This window comes from Salvelinus namaycush, chromosome 21 (assembly GCF_016432855.1).
Source record: "Salvelinus namaycush isolate Seneca chromosome 21, SaNama_1.0, whole genome shotgun sequence".
Lineage (NCBI taxonomy): Eukaryota > Metazoa > Chordata > Actinopteri > Salmoniformes > Salmonidae > Salvelinus > Salvelinus namaycush.
The window spans coordinates 52,663,664-52,678,120 of record NC_052327.1 but is presented as its reverse complement, the minus strand read 5'-3'; the positions used below and the strand labels follow the sequence as shown (position 1 = coordinate 52,678,120).

Sequence of the window (14,457 nt, the reverse complement as noted above, 5' to 3'; positions counted from 1 at the left end):
GAGTGGAATTATATGGATACATTGTACGTCCCGATATGGAATGTACTGTCATGTAAATGTATGTAAATCAACCCCCATGTAAATGGTCCTGTTCTTATTCATGTAAATGTATGTAAATCAACCTGAGTATATGGCATGGTCCTGTTCTTATTCATGTAAATGTGTGTAAATCAACCTGAGTATATGGCATGGTCCTGTTCTTATTCATGTAAATGTGTGTAAATCAACCTGAGTGCATGGCATGGTCCTGTTCTTATTCATGTAAATGTGTGTAAATCAACCTGAGTGCATGGCATGGTCCTGTTCTTATTCATGTAAATGTGTGTAAATCAACCTGAGTGCATGGCATGGTCCTGTTCTTATTCATGTAAATGTGTGTAAATCAACCTGAGTGCATGGCATGGTCCTGTTCTTATTCATCCTCTCGTAGAGCAGCTCCAGCATGTCCTCATTGGGCAGCAAGGGGATGTGAGGGGCGAGGGGGGTCTGGTGCGGGCGTGTCACACACACCACCAGGATCTGTTCACTGTGGGGGGGCTGGCCCCAGATGAAGGCATCATACTCCTGATCTGTCAGGATTGGCATGGTCCTGGAGCGACAGCGACACAGCCTGTGAGTCCGGCCCTCTAACCCCAGGAGAGCGGCCCTGAGCTGGGCAGGACATGGGCTGTAGAGGGGGTAAGGGGTGGAGGGACTGGAGGATGTGTAGTGGGGGAGTTGGGCAGTGAGACGGAGCTCCGGACTGCATCTCGGGATCACTACAGACCTGAGGTGGAAAGAATAGAACGTGGTTATCATCATAGGACAGAAGGAAAGGGAGGAAGTAGTCCTTGTTAGGGTCAGAAGAAGAAGAAGAAGCTCAAGCAGTGAGTTGTCTCTGGCAGTGACAGAGGTATGGTTCGGGTTCTGTTCTTACTCCAGTCTGATGTTGCTGTGGACTCTGAAGGTCCCTGACTGTGTGAAATGAAGGGGCTCCTCTCTTCCCTCCTTGCCCTGCTTCTTTGGAGAAAATGTCCTGTTGACAAATCAATAATACTCTTCATCATCAACAGAATCATCATCATCATCATCATCAAGACTTCAGTCTGAACATAATTGTCCACAAACAATTTGTTTATTTACATATCGTCGCTGTCGGATGAAGACCTTGTGAGTCCCCATTTTATTTTATTGTTTCACGTGTTGAAAGCAGTAACTCCCCTCAATGTGCTCTGAAAATGTCATAACTCTAGGACCCACATTTATTTTTTCAAAATAGCTTCTGAAGTTTCAGAATTGTATGTTCGCTAATAGGAAAATATGGCTGTTTTTTTTACATCTCCTGAAAAGTTTGTTTTGGAAATAAGAGATTTTCATCTGGCAGCGAAGATATCCAAAATCCCTCTTTTTCTATAACAACACACATCAGTCACATCATGTTACCATGACAACTTGTGGGTGGAGCCTGGCAGGAGGACATCTGTAGTTGCAGACAGAGGCAGGTGTCTGGTGCTGGCAAGTAGCGCAGTGCTTCCCCCCTCTGGTAAACCCTGGGTACTGTCTGACAGCCCTGTGGTGGGGTGGAGGGAGGGCAGGGCTGCTGACTGGCCCTCTCTCTTCAGTCTGGGCCGCATTGGACCATCAGACATCCGCTCTATATCTGGGCACTTGATACCTGATGGGCAACAGAAGATGGTCAGGACTTCATGAAGGAGACTCATAGTGGGTTTGTGGTCCTCTGTAGCTCAGTTGGTAGATCATAACGCTTGCAACGTCAGGATAGTGAGTTTGATTCCTGGGGCCACGATGCGTAAAATGTATGCACACATGACCGTCACTTTGGATAAAAAAATCTGCTAAAGGGTATATATTATTATATATGATAGGAGCTCCCGTGTGGTGCAGCGGTCTAAGACACTGCAGCTCAGTGCTAGAGGTGTCACTACAGACCCTGGTTCGATCCCGGGCTGTATCACAACTGGCCGTGAATGGGAGTACCGTAGGGCGGCACACAATCGGGCCGGGGTAGGCTGTCATTGTAAATAAAAATTTGTTCTTAACTGACTTGCCTAGTTAAATAAAAATGTAATAAAGGAGATGACGTATATAACTAAGAACCGGAAAGTAATCACAAAGCTTTTGATGATGCTGTACTTTATATAAGATTTAGAAAAAGCTCCAGTGGAACTCTTCCCCCTAGACCTGTTATTGTAAAAGAGAATAATTATGTCTCTAATAAATACATTTAAATAAACCCTTTTGTACCTGTGGCGACCCGGTAGAACTCTAGCCAGTCGTCCAGGATATTACATATTCTTCTCTGGAGTCTTTTCAGCTCTCGTCCTGCCCGTCCTCCTCCTCTCCTGAAGGGACAGGGTTCTTCCAGCTTCTCCACCTCCCGGGTCAGCACCTCACTGGAACGCACTGAAACCTGGTTCATAATCAAAATCTTATTGTGTATGAATGTTGGTCAAGAGAGACTAGTACAGACATTGGAAACACCACTCAATGAGATGAAATCCTAACTGACGTCCTCTTAGCCAGGTCGTTATTGTAAAATATGGGTTCTCAAGGAGCTTCTTAGTTAAATAAATGTGATAGATCCTCTTTAAAATGTCTTACCCTCTTGCTGTCTCTGGGCTGGTCCTGGTTCTTCTGGTGCTTCTTACTCAGGGAGAGCTCCTGGGCTGCCAGAGAGGTGAACGCCCCCTCAGTCTGCAGACAGGCCTGGAAGACAGCACGTGACTCATACAAATCACCAATCAGATTCACCAGTCACCAACCGTTCACCAATCAGATTCACCAGTCACCAACCGTTCACCAATCAGATTCACCAGTCACCAACCGTTCACCAATCAGATTCACCAGTCACCAACCGTTCACCAATCAGATTCACCAGTCACCAACCGTTCACCAATCAGATTCACCAGTCACCAACCGTTCACCAATCAGATTCACCAGTCACCAACCGTTCACCAATCAGATTCACCAGTCACCAACTGTTCACCAATCAGATTCACCAGTCACCAACCGTTCACCAATCAGATTCACCAGTCACCAACCGTTCACCAGTCAGATTCACCAGTCATCAACCGTTCACCAATCAGATTCACCAGTCACCAACCGTTCACCAATCAGATTCACCAGTCACCAACCGTTCACCAATCAGATTCACCAGTCACCAACCGTTCACCAATCAGATTCACCAGTCACCAACCGTTCACCAATCAGATTCACCAGTCACCAACCGTTCACCAGTCAGATTTACCAGTCACCAACCGTTCACCAATCAGATTCACCAGTCACCAACCGTTCACCAATCAGATTCACCAGTCACCAACCGTTTACCAATCAGATTCACTAGTCACCAACCGTTCACCAGTCAGATTCACCAGTCATCAACCGTTCACCAGTCAGATTCACCAGTCACCAACCGTTCACCAATCAGATTCACTAGTCACCAACCGTTCACCAATCAGATTCACCAGTCAGCAACCGTTTACCAATCAGATTTGGCCATCACCAGCCATCATCAACACATTAAGCCTGAAATAGCTCTAATATATCATCATCATCATCATCACAGTGTTTTCTCACGGCTTCTTTAGTTGGGGTGATGTTGGGCAGGGGGGACAGTGGGAGCTGGACACTCTCATTCTGACTCTTAAAGCTGAGGGTGGTACAGGTACCGCTCAACATCCGTACTGAGATCTGATCAGACACCTGGGAAAAAATAAGAATATAACGAAAAGTTATGGAATGCCACTTCGCTTAAATATATCTTAATCTTAACTAAACCCGATTTTAATCCTAACTAAACCCTATCCTAATCCTAACTAAACCCTATTTTAATCCTATCTTAATCCTAACTAAACCCTATCTTAATCCTATCTAAATCCTATCTTAATCCTAACTAAACCCTATCTTAATCCTAACTAAACCCTATTTTAATCCTATCTTAATCCTAACTAAACCCTATCTTAATCCTAACTAAACCCTATCTTAATCCTAACTAAACCGTATCTTAATCCTATCCTAATCCGATTTCAACCCTATCTTAATCCTAACTAAACCACAAGAGAGATTCCTAATTGGCATAAATAAATTCTCACCTCTTATGATAAATGTACTGGATGGCTGTTCCTCTATTCAAAGTTATGATTACAATAGAGGCAATAGCCCACTTTAGAACTGAAATGGACCGATCAGCCATGATGACGTAGTTGGAGTATCACAGTATCAGTGGGTAACATCGTCATGCCCCACATCCCCTGCTTTGTTACAAGCCCCCGTACCGCTGTCCCAGAGGCTATCATATGACGGCGTTGCCCAGCAACTGGGACTTCCTCTTCTTCTTGACTGAGCTTGTCAGTGAAGGGCCTTACAGATATAGGGATTACAAACAGTAGTTGTAGACTAAACTGGACTATAGCCTATTATAAACTGGGTGGGTCAAGCCCTGAATGCTGATTGGCTGACAGCCGCGGTATATCAGACCGTACACCACACCTCCTCGGGCCTTATTGCTTAATTAGCTTACTCTTGGTTTCTTTACTTTACCTTAAATTAGGTGAGGTCAGATTAAAAAGACAACTATGAACGGAAATTTGCTCATTTACGTTGAGCTACATTCTGTATTGACTGAACTGAAATTAAGTTGACCCCATGGAAACCTGGTCCTCACCTGAATGACTATCCTCTCCTTAACCCCAGTCTGCCAGATCCATTCCTTAGTGACAGCTCCTTCTGGGTCACACGTCATCCCACCACGCTGATCCCACACAGCAGTAACAGTCCCACTACAGACAACAACAGTTCACAACAGGTCGCAATTAGATCCATCTATGTCTGCTTTACTCACAGCAGACATACTCACAATAAGCACAAAGTGTTTACTGCCAGCTAACATAATCCCTGGGGATCCATTGATTAAAGACCAGTGGAGGCTGTTGAGAGGAGGACGGCTCATAATAATGTCTGGAACGGAGCCAATGGAATGGCATCAAACACATGGAAACCATGGAACCCATATGTTTGATGTATTTGATACCATTCCACCGATTCCGTTCCAGCCATTACCACGAGCCCGTCCTCCTCAATTAAGGTGCCACCAACCTCCTGTGGTAAAAGATCCTTTCATGTGATCTACGCCTCGAACTAACCAGTAGTAATCCACTGATCTAATCTAAGGCTTCCTCATACAGAGGTTCGGTTTGCTTCTAGCAGAATTTGGCTAGGCTGTCTGTGCTCGCATACTCCCGAAAGACCTTCGCTTTAAAAACAAGAAAATATATTACTATTACTATTACTACTAGTAATATTACTATTGTTTGACCCTCTTGAGCCACCGTAGCAACAACATAGCCAGAAACCACTTCCTCAAAATAGTCCAAGATAATCTAAGATAAATCAAGACATCTGTCATTCATTTTGACATTTTTTGTAGAGGTCTTAGTCAAGCAATTTTACATCTAGCTAAGATGTTTGGTGCAGTATTTCTCAAGTGAAAAAAAAAAGCATTACAACTAATCGTCTCTCGTTGAATGACAAGAAACACTTCATGTTCCCACTCCTACTAGGAGTAGTACTGTTGACCAATCATTGTCTACAGCTACTGAACTTCGACTTGCCTCAAGAAACAGTGTTGTGTGCAAGAACAGCCGGGGGGGGGGGGGGGGGGGGACAGCCGGAGACCAAAATGAACAAAAACGTCACAAACTGTTATGATAATATATGAGTGAACTGTTTCGACTGGGAAGCATGCGTCAGCCTTAGCTGAACCAGGAACCTAGCTCAGCTCAATTCATTCATTAGTACAAATAAATGGGTTGTTCGAGTCAGATACTGTACATACTGTTATTAGTGCCCCTATTTCTGTTAACTTTATTGTTTGAAAATTCTGTTCAATCTTTAACCATTTACCATGTGTTTACCTGAGTGGGTGTGTGACGGTGCCCCGTCCTACTGCGGTGATGCTGGCCAGTGTAACAGGGCTGAGTTGGTCACTGAACACGTTAGTATAGAACCCTCCACAGGACAGACCAGAGTGGCTCTGACACACTGCTACAAAACCAGACGGGTAGCTGGGAAGGGTCAAGGTGACGGCTAGATTAACACATTTAGATTTAGATATTAGAGATTTAAACATCAGTGTTGAGTTTCATTTTAGGAAGATGTTCCCCTCCCCACTGCCCTGATTCCTTGCCTTCACAGATCTCAGACAACTGGTTTCTAGTTTCTCTCATATAGCTTTCCCATACCTAGTGCTGTCAGATCTGTGAAGATTAGTGAATGAGGTCAGTAGCGAAGTAACATCCTGGAATGAAATAGCTTTAGTTGGAAACGTGAGAAAGGATACTATAGGAAGGAGGAACCATCATTTATCCTGTAGTGTAGTTTCTGCCGCGGTGAATCCTGGTCCTCCTGGTTCACCTCTGGTATCTGAGGGTAAGGCCAGGTCTTGCCTCCTCCTCCGCTTCCTCCTCCTGTCTTCTTCTGGTGTTTAACATGTGGCTTGGCATCCCCATAGTGACGGAGGATTGGTGGTTTGTTCAGCCCACTCTCTGCCTGCTCCGTTGTCTGTTTTCTAAATGAAGTCATACTGTATCATACTCAAGTCATACACATGGACAAATTGGCACACTCAAAGGAATTGAAAGAGCCATTAGGGTGACATGGGGATATGTTGTGTTGCAGGAAAAGCTGTGGAAATAGAATACAATATTGTAGAGGGAACAGCAGGGAAGTGAACCCAGGTCGCTGGCATGAATGTCAAACACGCATCGTACCAATGCGATGAACCTGTTTGGTGGGGATTGTAACATGGCTAATAACATAGTGAGGATCTCTACAACATAATAGAATAGAATAGACGTTCATACATGGGTATCTTAGCCAGTTGTAGCCTCTCTACCACCCAACGACACAGCTTAGTCCACTGAGGTTCCTCATGGATTGGCTCCTTAGGCTGGACGATCCAACCTGCATGTACAATACAATACAATACAACTTTATTGTCCATAGGCTACAGCGTATAATGGGTATTTTTGTTCTGAACCCCCCCCCCCCCCCCCCCCTCGCTGATAGCGCACATCTCACACACACACAGTAAATAGAAGCACAGTGTCAAGCAGTAGTGTAGTCAGCGGCCCCCGAATGGAGAGCATGTTGTGAGGTTAAGTGCATTGCTCAAGGGCACAATGTGGGTACACTAAATGTCCATCTACCACACACTAAGTCAAATGATAAGATAACACGTGCCACTTAGCAAATTGCTTTTCATCCAAAAGTTACTTGCAGTACAGTGAGCGCATACATTTATGAGTGTGTGTTCTCCCTGCGGGAATTGAACCCACGACCTTGGCTTTGGGTTCCAGCTGTGGCTCAGTTGCTAGAGCTGATAAAGCTGAGGCAGCACTACTACTGCTCTGTACCGTACATTTTTTAACATTTAATTATTTTTAAACTAGGCAAGTCAGTTTTAAGAACAAATTCTTATTTACAATGACGGTCTACACCGGCCAAACCTGGACGACGCTGGGCCAATCGTGAGCCGCCCCTATGGGACACCCAATCACAATACCAGATTCGAACCAGGGTGTCTGTAGTGATGCCTATAGCACTGAGATGCAGTGCCTTAGACCCCTTCGTCACTTGGGAGCCCCTAATCAGGTATATTGTCTGCATAGAAATGTCTAGGAGTAACATAGTGTGTGTGGTAATGTCCTACCTTGCTCTTCATAGGTTTTTGAAGAGATGGAGAAACTTATAGTTGTGGCCACATGAGCTGGAAGGAAATTGTTGAAAAACAGCTTGATGGGAATGTCAACTTGGATACAAAAGACACTAGCCTACATGTATTTCCTGAACACTAGGCTACATGTATTTCCTCAACCCTAGCCTGCATGTATTTCCTGAACACTAGCATACATGTATTTCCTGAACACTAGCCTGCATGTATTTCCTCAACCCTAGCCTGCATGTATTTCCTGAACACTAGGCTACATGTATTTCCTCAACCCTAGCATACATGTATATCCTGAACACTAGCCTACATGTTTTTCCTGAACACTAGCCTACGTGTATTTCCTGAACACTAGCCTACATGTATTTCCTGAACACTAGCCTACATGTATTTCCTGAACACTAGCCTACATGTATTTCCTGAACACTAGCCTACATGTATTTCCTGAACACTAGCCTACATGTATTTCCTGAACACTAGCCTACGTGTATTTCCTGAACACTAGCCTTCATGTATTTCCTGAACACTAGCCTACATGTATTTCCTGAACACTACGCTGCATGTATTTCCTGAACACTACGCTACATGTATTTCCTGAACACTAGGCTACATGTATTTCCTGAACACTAGCCTACATGTATTTCCTGAACACTAGGCTACATGTATTTCCTGAACACTAGGCTACGTGTATTTCCTGAACACTAGGCTACATTTATTTCCTGAACACTAGCCTACATGTATTTCCTGAACACTAGACTTCATGTATTTCCTGAACACTAGCCTACATGTATTTCCTGAACACTACGCTGCATGTATTTCCTGAACACTAGCCTACATGTATTTCCTGAACACTAGACTTCATGTATTTCCTGAACACTAGACTTTGTGTATTGTTAAAGGATCACTTATAGAACTAAGGAGGAGCTTCAAGAGAATCATCCACCCATTGTTTCAGTAACACCCATAATACCCCAGATGAGTGTGAGTGAATTATTAAGCAGGGAAAGTCAAAAGGCAGGAACTGGTTTTAACTGACTAAGGCCTTTTATAAACACCTGTGGCCTGTAGACCAACAATCTCTCCTGTAAACCAACCTCTCCCACGAGCAGGAATGTCTTAAAAGTTTGACAGCAATGACTTAATATAGGTGGTTTAATGTTTATGACCATTTTCATTACTTATCCCAGGTCTAAAGTGGCCATGGTGAGTTTGGTTAATTAAAGTAGATGGCCTGTGGAATTGTACTGTGTAAATGTGAGACTTTTTTCAAAGTCAGAATTTGACTTCCTATTAGAAAAGATGTCAACTAATGCAGTGGGTGAGTGATGACGAGTTCATGTTGAGGGTTCACCTTTTTGTGCATGGGAAACTGAGGATCTTTTGCGCAAATTGGAGTCTTGAGGCTGTCTCTCAGACCCATTTTCCATCTTGGACGGTTTCTGTTTTGTCTTTCTCTTTCCCACCATCTGCCGAAGAGTCTCATCGAAATTCATGGAGCCCTTCGACTTGCGAGGTTTCCCGTCATCACCACTCCCGCTGCCGACACCCAACTTCCAAGATGGTTTGACATAAACTGCCCCTGCGGTCAAATCCTTCCATGAGTAATTCAGAACGTTCACAAGGCCGTGTGGAATACATCCCTCCTCACTCCCTTCATACTGCAAAAGCACACTCCCCAACTCGCTCAACAACTGAGGGGCCATATGCTTGTATGCATCCATCGGGTCCATGTCATCCAACCAGTCTGCTGGCACCGCCGCGGCCTCCGGATTCCTCTCATCACCACCCATGTCCAACGCTCCGTTGATAGAGGGCCAGGTATCTGGTTTACCAGTGGTAGAGGGATTATTTTGCACTTTGTGTGCATTGTCTTCATTCTTTGTTTCATATTTGTCATCGTTAACACACTCACTGTGAGCGCATAGAGTATAAATTAGAATAGAAAATATTGAAATTAAGGTTTGTTAATTTATAAATCATAAGTCAAGCACACACAAAACAGACATATAATTCTGGCCTGGGCAACTCCAGTCCTCGGGGCCTGATTGATGTCACAGTTTTGTCCCAGCCCCACACCAGAATTTAATAATCAACTAATCATGATATTCAGTTAAAAATGCAAGTAGTTAAATCAGCTGTGTTTGCTAGGGATAGGAAGAAAGGTGGTACACCAACCAGGCCGCCGATGACTGGAATGGCCCAGTCCAGCACGGTCTAACATGTAGAATGTCTATATGAGTTTAGCCTACCTTCTGATTGGTGCCAAGCGCACGCCCCCGTTTGCTAGATCAAAGCAATGCTCCAAGGGCATTCTGGGGCGCTTCTTACGTCCCCGTCCTGTTGGCTGAAGAAGTTGTGAAAATTATTATCCATTATCCCAGTTTCCTCTGTTGCATGATATAGTTAATAATAAATAGTATATTTATTGGTTACCTGATCAAAGAAATACAGAGGTCCGGGTCTAAAATCTGTCATCATCATTTGTAAATAATTCCACTCAGTTATACATTCCATAAAAGTGTTGATTAACTCCCCACATGATCTACATCTGGTGTTAAAGACAAAAATATGAATCCCAGCAGAATCTCTAAGCTTGCACTGGGTGCCTGAATAATGTTCGACAATCCACCTCCCCGTTCATCTACTGTAAATGTAACCTTTATCCCTTTGAGTTTGCTGAAGCTTGTTGCTTGGATACACACACTGCGCCCGGCCCGTCTCCAAATGAGTTTACGCACCATAAATGATCGACTCATGGAAACAATCTGAAAGCATAACACCGACCATACAAACCACCGCCTCGTTCGGCTTCTAAAAATAGATTGCGGCTTGATCGCTTGATATTTTGCAAAAACGAGTAATGCGGCACAAGGTGGTCGCGGTCACCCAGTGCGCAGAGCGAGCGCAGTAACTTGAGATGAAAGGCTTGGGGACATAATTGGATGAGAATTGTTTACAGAGAAAGTGGTTATTCGATTCTGGCCTGCTTCCGTTATGGACCATTCACTGAGTGAGGAGATCAGTAGGGACCCCATGCCAGGCTATTGGCTCATGATTTATATTTTATGTAGCCTTTTAAATGGCTGCTTTTCTTATTGTTTATACATGTCTAATTATATTATATTGAGCAACTAGTGTCACTGTGTCGATTTGTGTCGATTTGTAAATGACAACATGATCATCTATTTGACTTAGATTATACATAATAGTTCCTCTCCTACTATAACCTTGAAATAGGCCTATTATGATGAAAGACGAACAGCCTCAATAAAAGTTAGTAGCATATACTCTCTAGAGTTTAAGCACTACACTCCTATCTTGTCACTTGAGAAATGAAGATAGGACGGGCTTAGTTTTCTCTATTGAGGTCAAGCAGCTGCACAAAGTGCCTAATAGCTCATTATTGGCTCAGCTGCCTGTCCGCCTTGAGCACAGTTTCAGAATGTGGCCACTGGAGGCTCCCAGCAGTTTATGCGTCACTTCATTCCGAACGCCGATGATGGCGGAGCTCGAGATAGTGCAGCCTGAACCGGAGGCGCCCGAAGTTCTCAATGGGGACGCCGACGAAAACGAAGCGAAAGAGGACGCGGAGCCCTCGGAAACAGGGAAGAAAAAGAGAAGAAAAAAGAAGAAGAATAAGACCGCTGTCCCAGGTAAGAAAGAATGCATGATAGTGAGGATAAATTCCCGTTTTGGACATAGCGCATTATTGAGGGGTCCCCTGTTGTGCCACAGCGTAAAAAGACCAGTAAAAATGAGAAGCATGGGACTTTACTACCTGTCAGAAAGTGATAATGTTCTGCCGCAGCTGTCACGACTGTCCCGCACCTGGAAGTGAACGGGTACCGGTGCCGTTATGAGGGCTAAAGGGGAGATGCACATCTGGAAACGGGACAATGCCTCTCTCGAGGCTTGAAATCGCTTCTTCTATTGGTTTAATGGAATGCTGTCAAATTCGAAAATTGAAGAATGTTGCAGCGATGACATGACAGTCATATTAAAGGACTTTTCAGCACTTGTCTTCTTGCCTGTTAAAAGAGCTCCACTAGGGAGGAAAAAAACCATGCGTTTAGCACTAAATTAATTGCTGACAAGACTATGTGACAAGCATAGGCTATACATTATCTTGTAAAAACACATGTGGGCATGATATTATTTTCTGGTGTGTGTTAAACTATGTATCTATATAGTTCTGTTTCTGAAGGGCTATAGATGGCATGGCATAATGCTGCAGGGTACCTACATATGCCCTTGGGATATTGATTCCAGGTATAGATACAAATTATGCATTGCTCCTGCCAAGTTCTGTTCACAGTAGATGCACTTTCTCAAAATGTATCAATTTACCCACTTTAAGTGTGTGTGTGTGTGTGTGTGTGTGTGTGTTGTGCACACACGTGCGTTTGGGTATTTGTGTGTGTGTTGCATGTGTGTGTGTGTTGCATGTGTGTGTTGCGTGTGTGTGTGTGTGTGTGTTGCATGTGTGTGTGTGTTGCACGTGTGTGTGTGTGTGTGTTTGATTGTGTGCGTGTATGACTTTGCAGCAGGGACAAATGAGTCTGAGGGGGATGGAGATACGGGAGGAGGTGTTGGTGATGTGACGAAACAGTTGGAGCAGCAAGCCCTGCCCGAGGACATAGATAAGGAGGATGATGGAGAGGAGGGTATGAGTCTATGACTTCATCATTATCATCATCATTCACCATTGTCCTTCTCATACTCAAACTCAACATGTGACCTGCGACATGAGTTTGGTGTCATTTAGTGTTGTGCGTTCACCAACTAGCTACATCACCTGCTAGCATTCTAGTGGCCAACGTGACTGACTGAACCACTTCTCAGTTCCTCTTTCACTTTATCATCCTTATCGTTCTCGTACGGATCTTGAAGTCCTGATTTGGCCCTTAATAAACCTAAACAAATGTATAATTTGACCTGTGACGTGAGTTGGCGTCTGCTGCTGCTGCCCATTACAGTAACTTCTTAAGTGCGAACAGTTAATTACAAGCGTACGTGAATTGTGACTGACCACGTTATGTCACGTTCGGTTAAGAGAATCTAAAAAGTGTATGTTTTCGACAGATGGAGAAGAGGGTGAAAACTCAGCAGGGAAGAAGAAGAAGAAGAAGAAGAAGAAGAAGAAGGGAGGTGAGTTTGTTGTCGTTGTCATGGTTTCTCCCTCTGCATGGTTTGACTTCCTTTTGTTACCGTGTTTATATGTCTCGACTTGATTAGTTATTTTGCTTGAGAAGAGGTTTCCCCTACTAGACTTTTACTGCACCTGTATTAGTGATAAGAGTGCATTCGGAAAGTATTCAGACCTGTGAACTTTTTCCACATTTTGTTACGTTACAGCCTTATTCTGAAATGGATGAAATAGATCTTTTAAACCCTCTCATCAATCTGCTCACAATACCCCATAATGACAAAGCAAAAACAGGGTTTTATCAAATGTAGCAAATGTATTCAAATTATAAAACTGAAATATCACATTTACGTAAGTATTTAGACCCGTGTTAAATATCAGGGTTAGGGATAGTTATATACATGGTGTTATGCAGGTGTAGCAGGTGTCTAAGCTTTTATTGCCATACACCATGTACCATGTGTTGCTAATAGCAACAATGTGTTGCACATCTGCAGACGCTAACCTCTCTCTCATACACCCTGTACCATGTGTTGCGACCATATGGGACCATGTGTTGCTAATAGCAACAATGTGTTGCACATCTGCAGACGCTAACCTCTCTCCCATACACCATGTACCATGTGTTGCGACCATATGGGACCATGTGTTGCTAATAGCAACAATGTGTTGCACATCTGCAGACGCTAACCTCTCTCTTCCTCTCTCTTCTCATCCTCATCTCCCTCCTTCTCTCTATCTGACCCCTCTTTGCCCTCTTCCCCTTGTCCTCCTCTCTTCTCATCCTCCCCTCTCTCTCCCTCCCTCTCTCTATCTGACCCCTCTTTGCCCTCTTCCCCTTGTCCTCCTCTCTTCTCATCCTCCCCTCTCTCTCTCTCCCTCCCTCCATCTCCCTCTCTCTATCTGACCCCTCTTTGCCCTCTTCCCCTTGTCCTCCTCTCTTCTCATCCTCCCCTCTCTCTCCCTCCCTCTCTCTATCTGACCCCTCTTTGCCCTCTTCCCCTTGTCCTCCTCTCTTCTCATCCTCCCCTCTCTCTCTCTACCTCCCTCCATCTCCCTCTCTCTATCTGACCCCTCTTTGCCCTCTTCCCCTTGTCCTCCTCTCTTCTCATCCTCCCCTCTCTCTCTCTCCCTCCCTCCATCTCCCTCTCTCTATCTGACCCCTCTTTGCCCTCTTCCCCTTGTCCTCCTCTCTTCTCCTCCTCCCCTCTCTCTCCCTCCCTCTCTCTATCGGACCCCTCTTTGCCCTCTTCCCCTTGTCCTCCTCTCTTCTCATCCTCCCCTCTCTCTCTCCCTCCCTCCATCTCCCTCTCTCTATCTGACCCCTCTTTGCCCTCTTCCCCTTGTCCTCCTCTCTTCTCATCCTCCCCTCTCTCTCTCTACCTCCCTCCATCTCCCTCTCTCTATCTGACCCCTCTTTGCCCTCTTCCCCTTGTCCTCCTCTCTTCTCATCCTCCCCTTTCTCTCTCTCCCTCCCTCCATCTACCTCTCTCTATCTGGGGAACAGTGAAGGGACAGACTGACCCTCCCACTGTCCCTATTTGTGAGCTGTATCCCAGTGCTGTCTACCCAAAGGGAGAGGAATGTG

The 14,457-nt window shown here is 44.6% G+C and overlaps 1 protein-coding gene and 1 pseudogene across 1 annotated transcript; one reads left to right on the top strand and one right to left on the bottom strand.

Annotated features, from left to right (window-relative positions):
• Nucleotides 1-363: 363 nt before the first annotated feature.
• On the bottom strand, nucleotides 364-6,579 carry LOC120065970. Its single transcript, XM_039017009.1, has 9 exons — nucleotides 6,338-6,579; nucleotides 5,913-6,062; nucleotides 4,664-4,778; nucleotides 3,577-3,702; nucleotides 2,602-2,706; nucleotides 2,245-2,410; nucleotides 1,423-1,654; nucleotides 917-1,015; nucleotides 364-766 (listed from the first exon to the last, which is right to left on the bottom strand). Exons 1-9 carry the CDS (start codon nucleotides 6,577-6,579, stop codon nucleotides 364-366), a joined length of 1,638 nt encoding a protein of 545 aa, XP_038872937.1.
• A 4,643-nt stretch (nucleotides 6,580-11,222) lies between these two features.
• The window catches only part of LOC120066787, a 21,484-nt pseudogene continuing 18,249 nt past the window's right edge, over nucleotides 11,223-14,457 (top strand).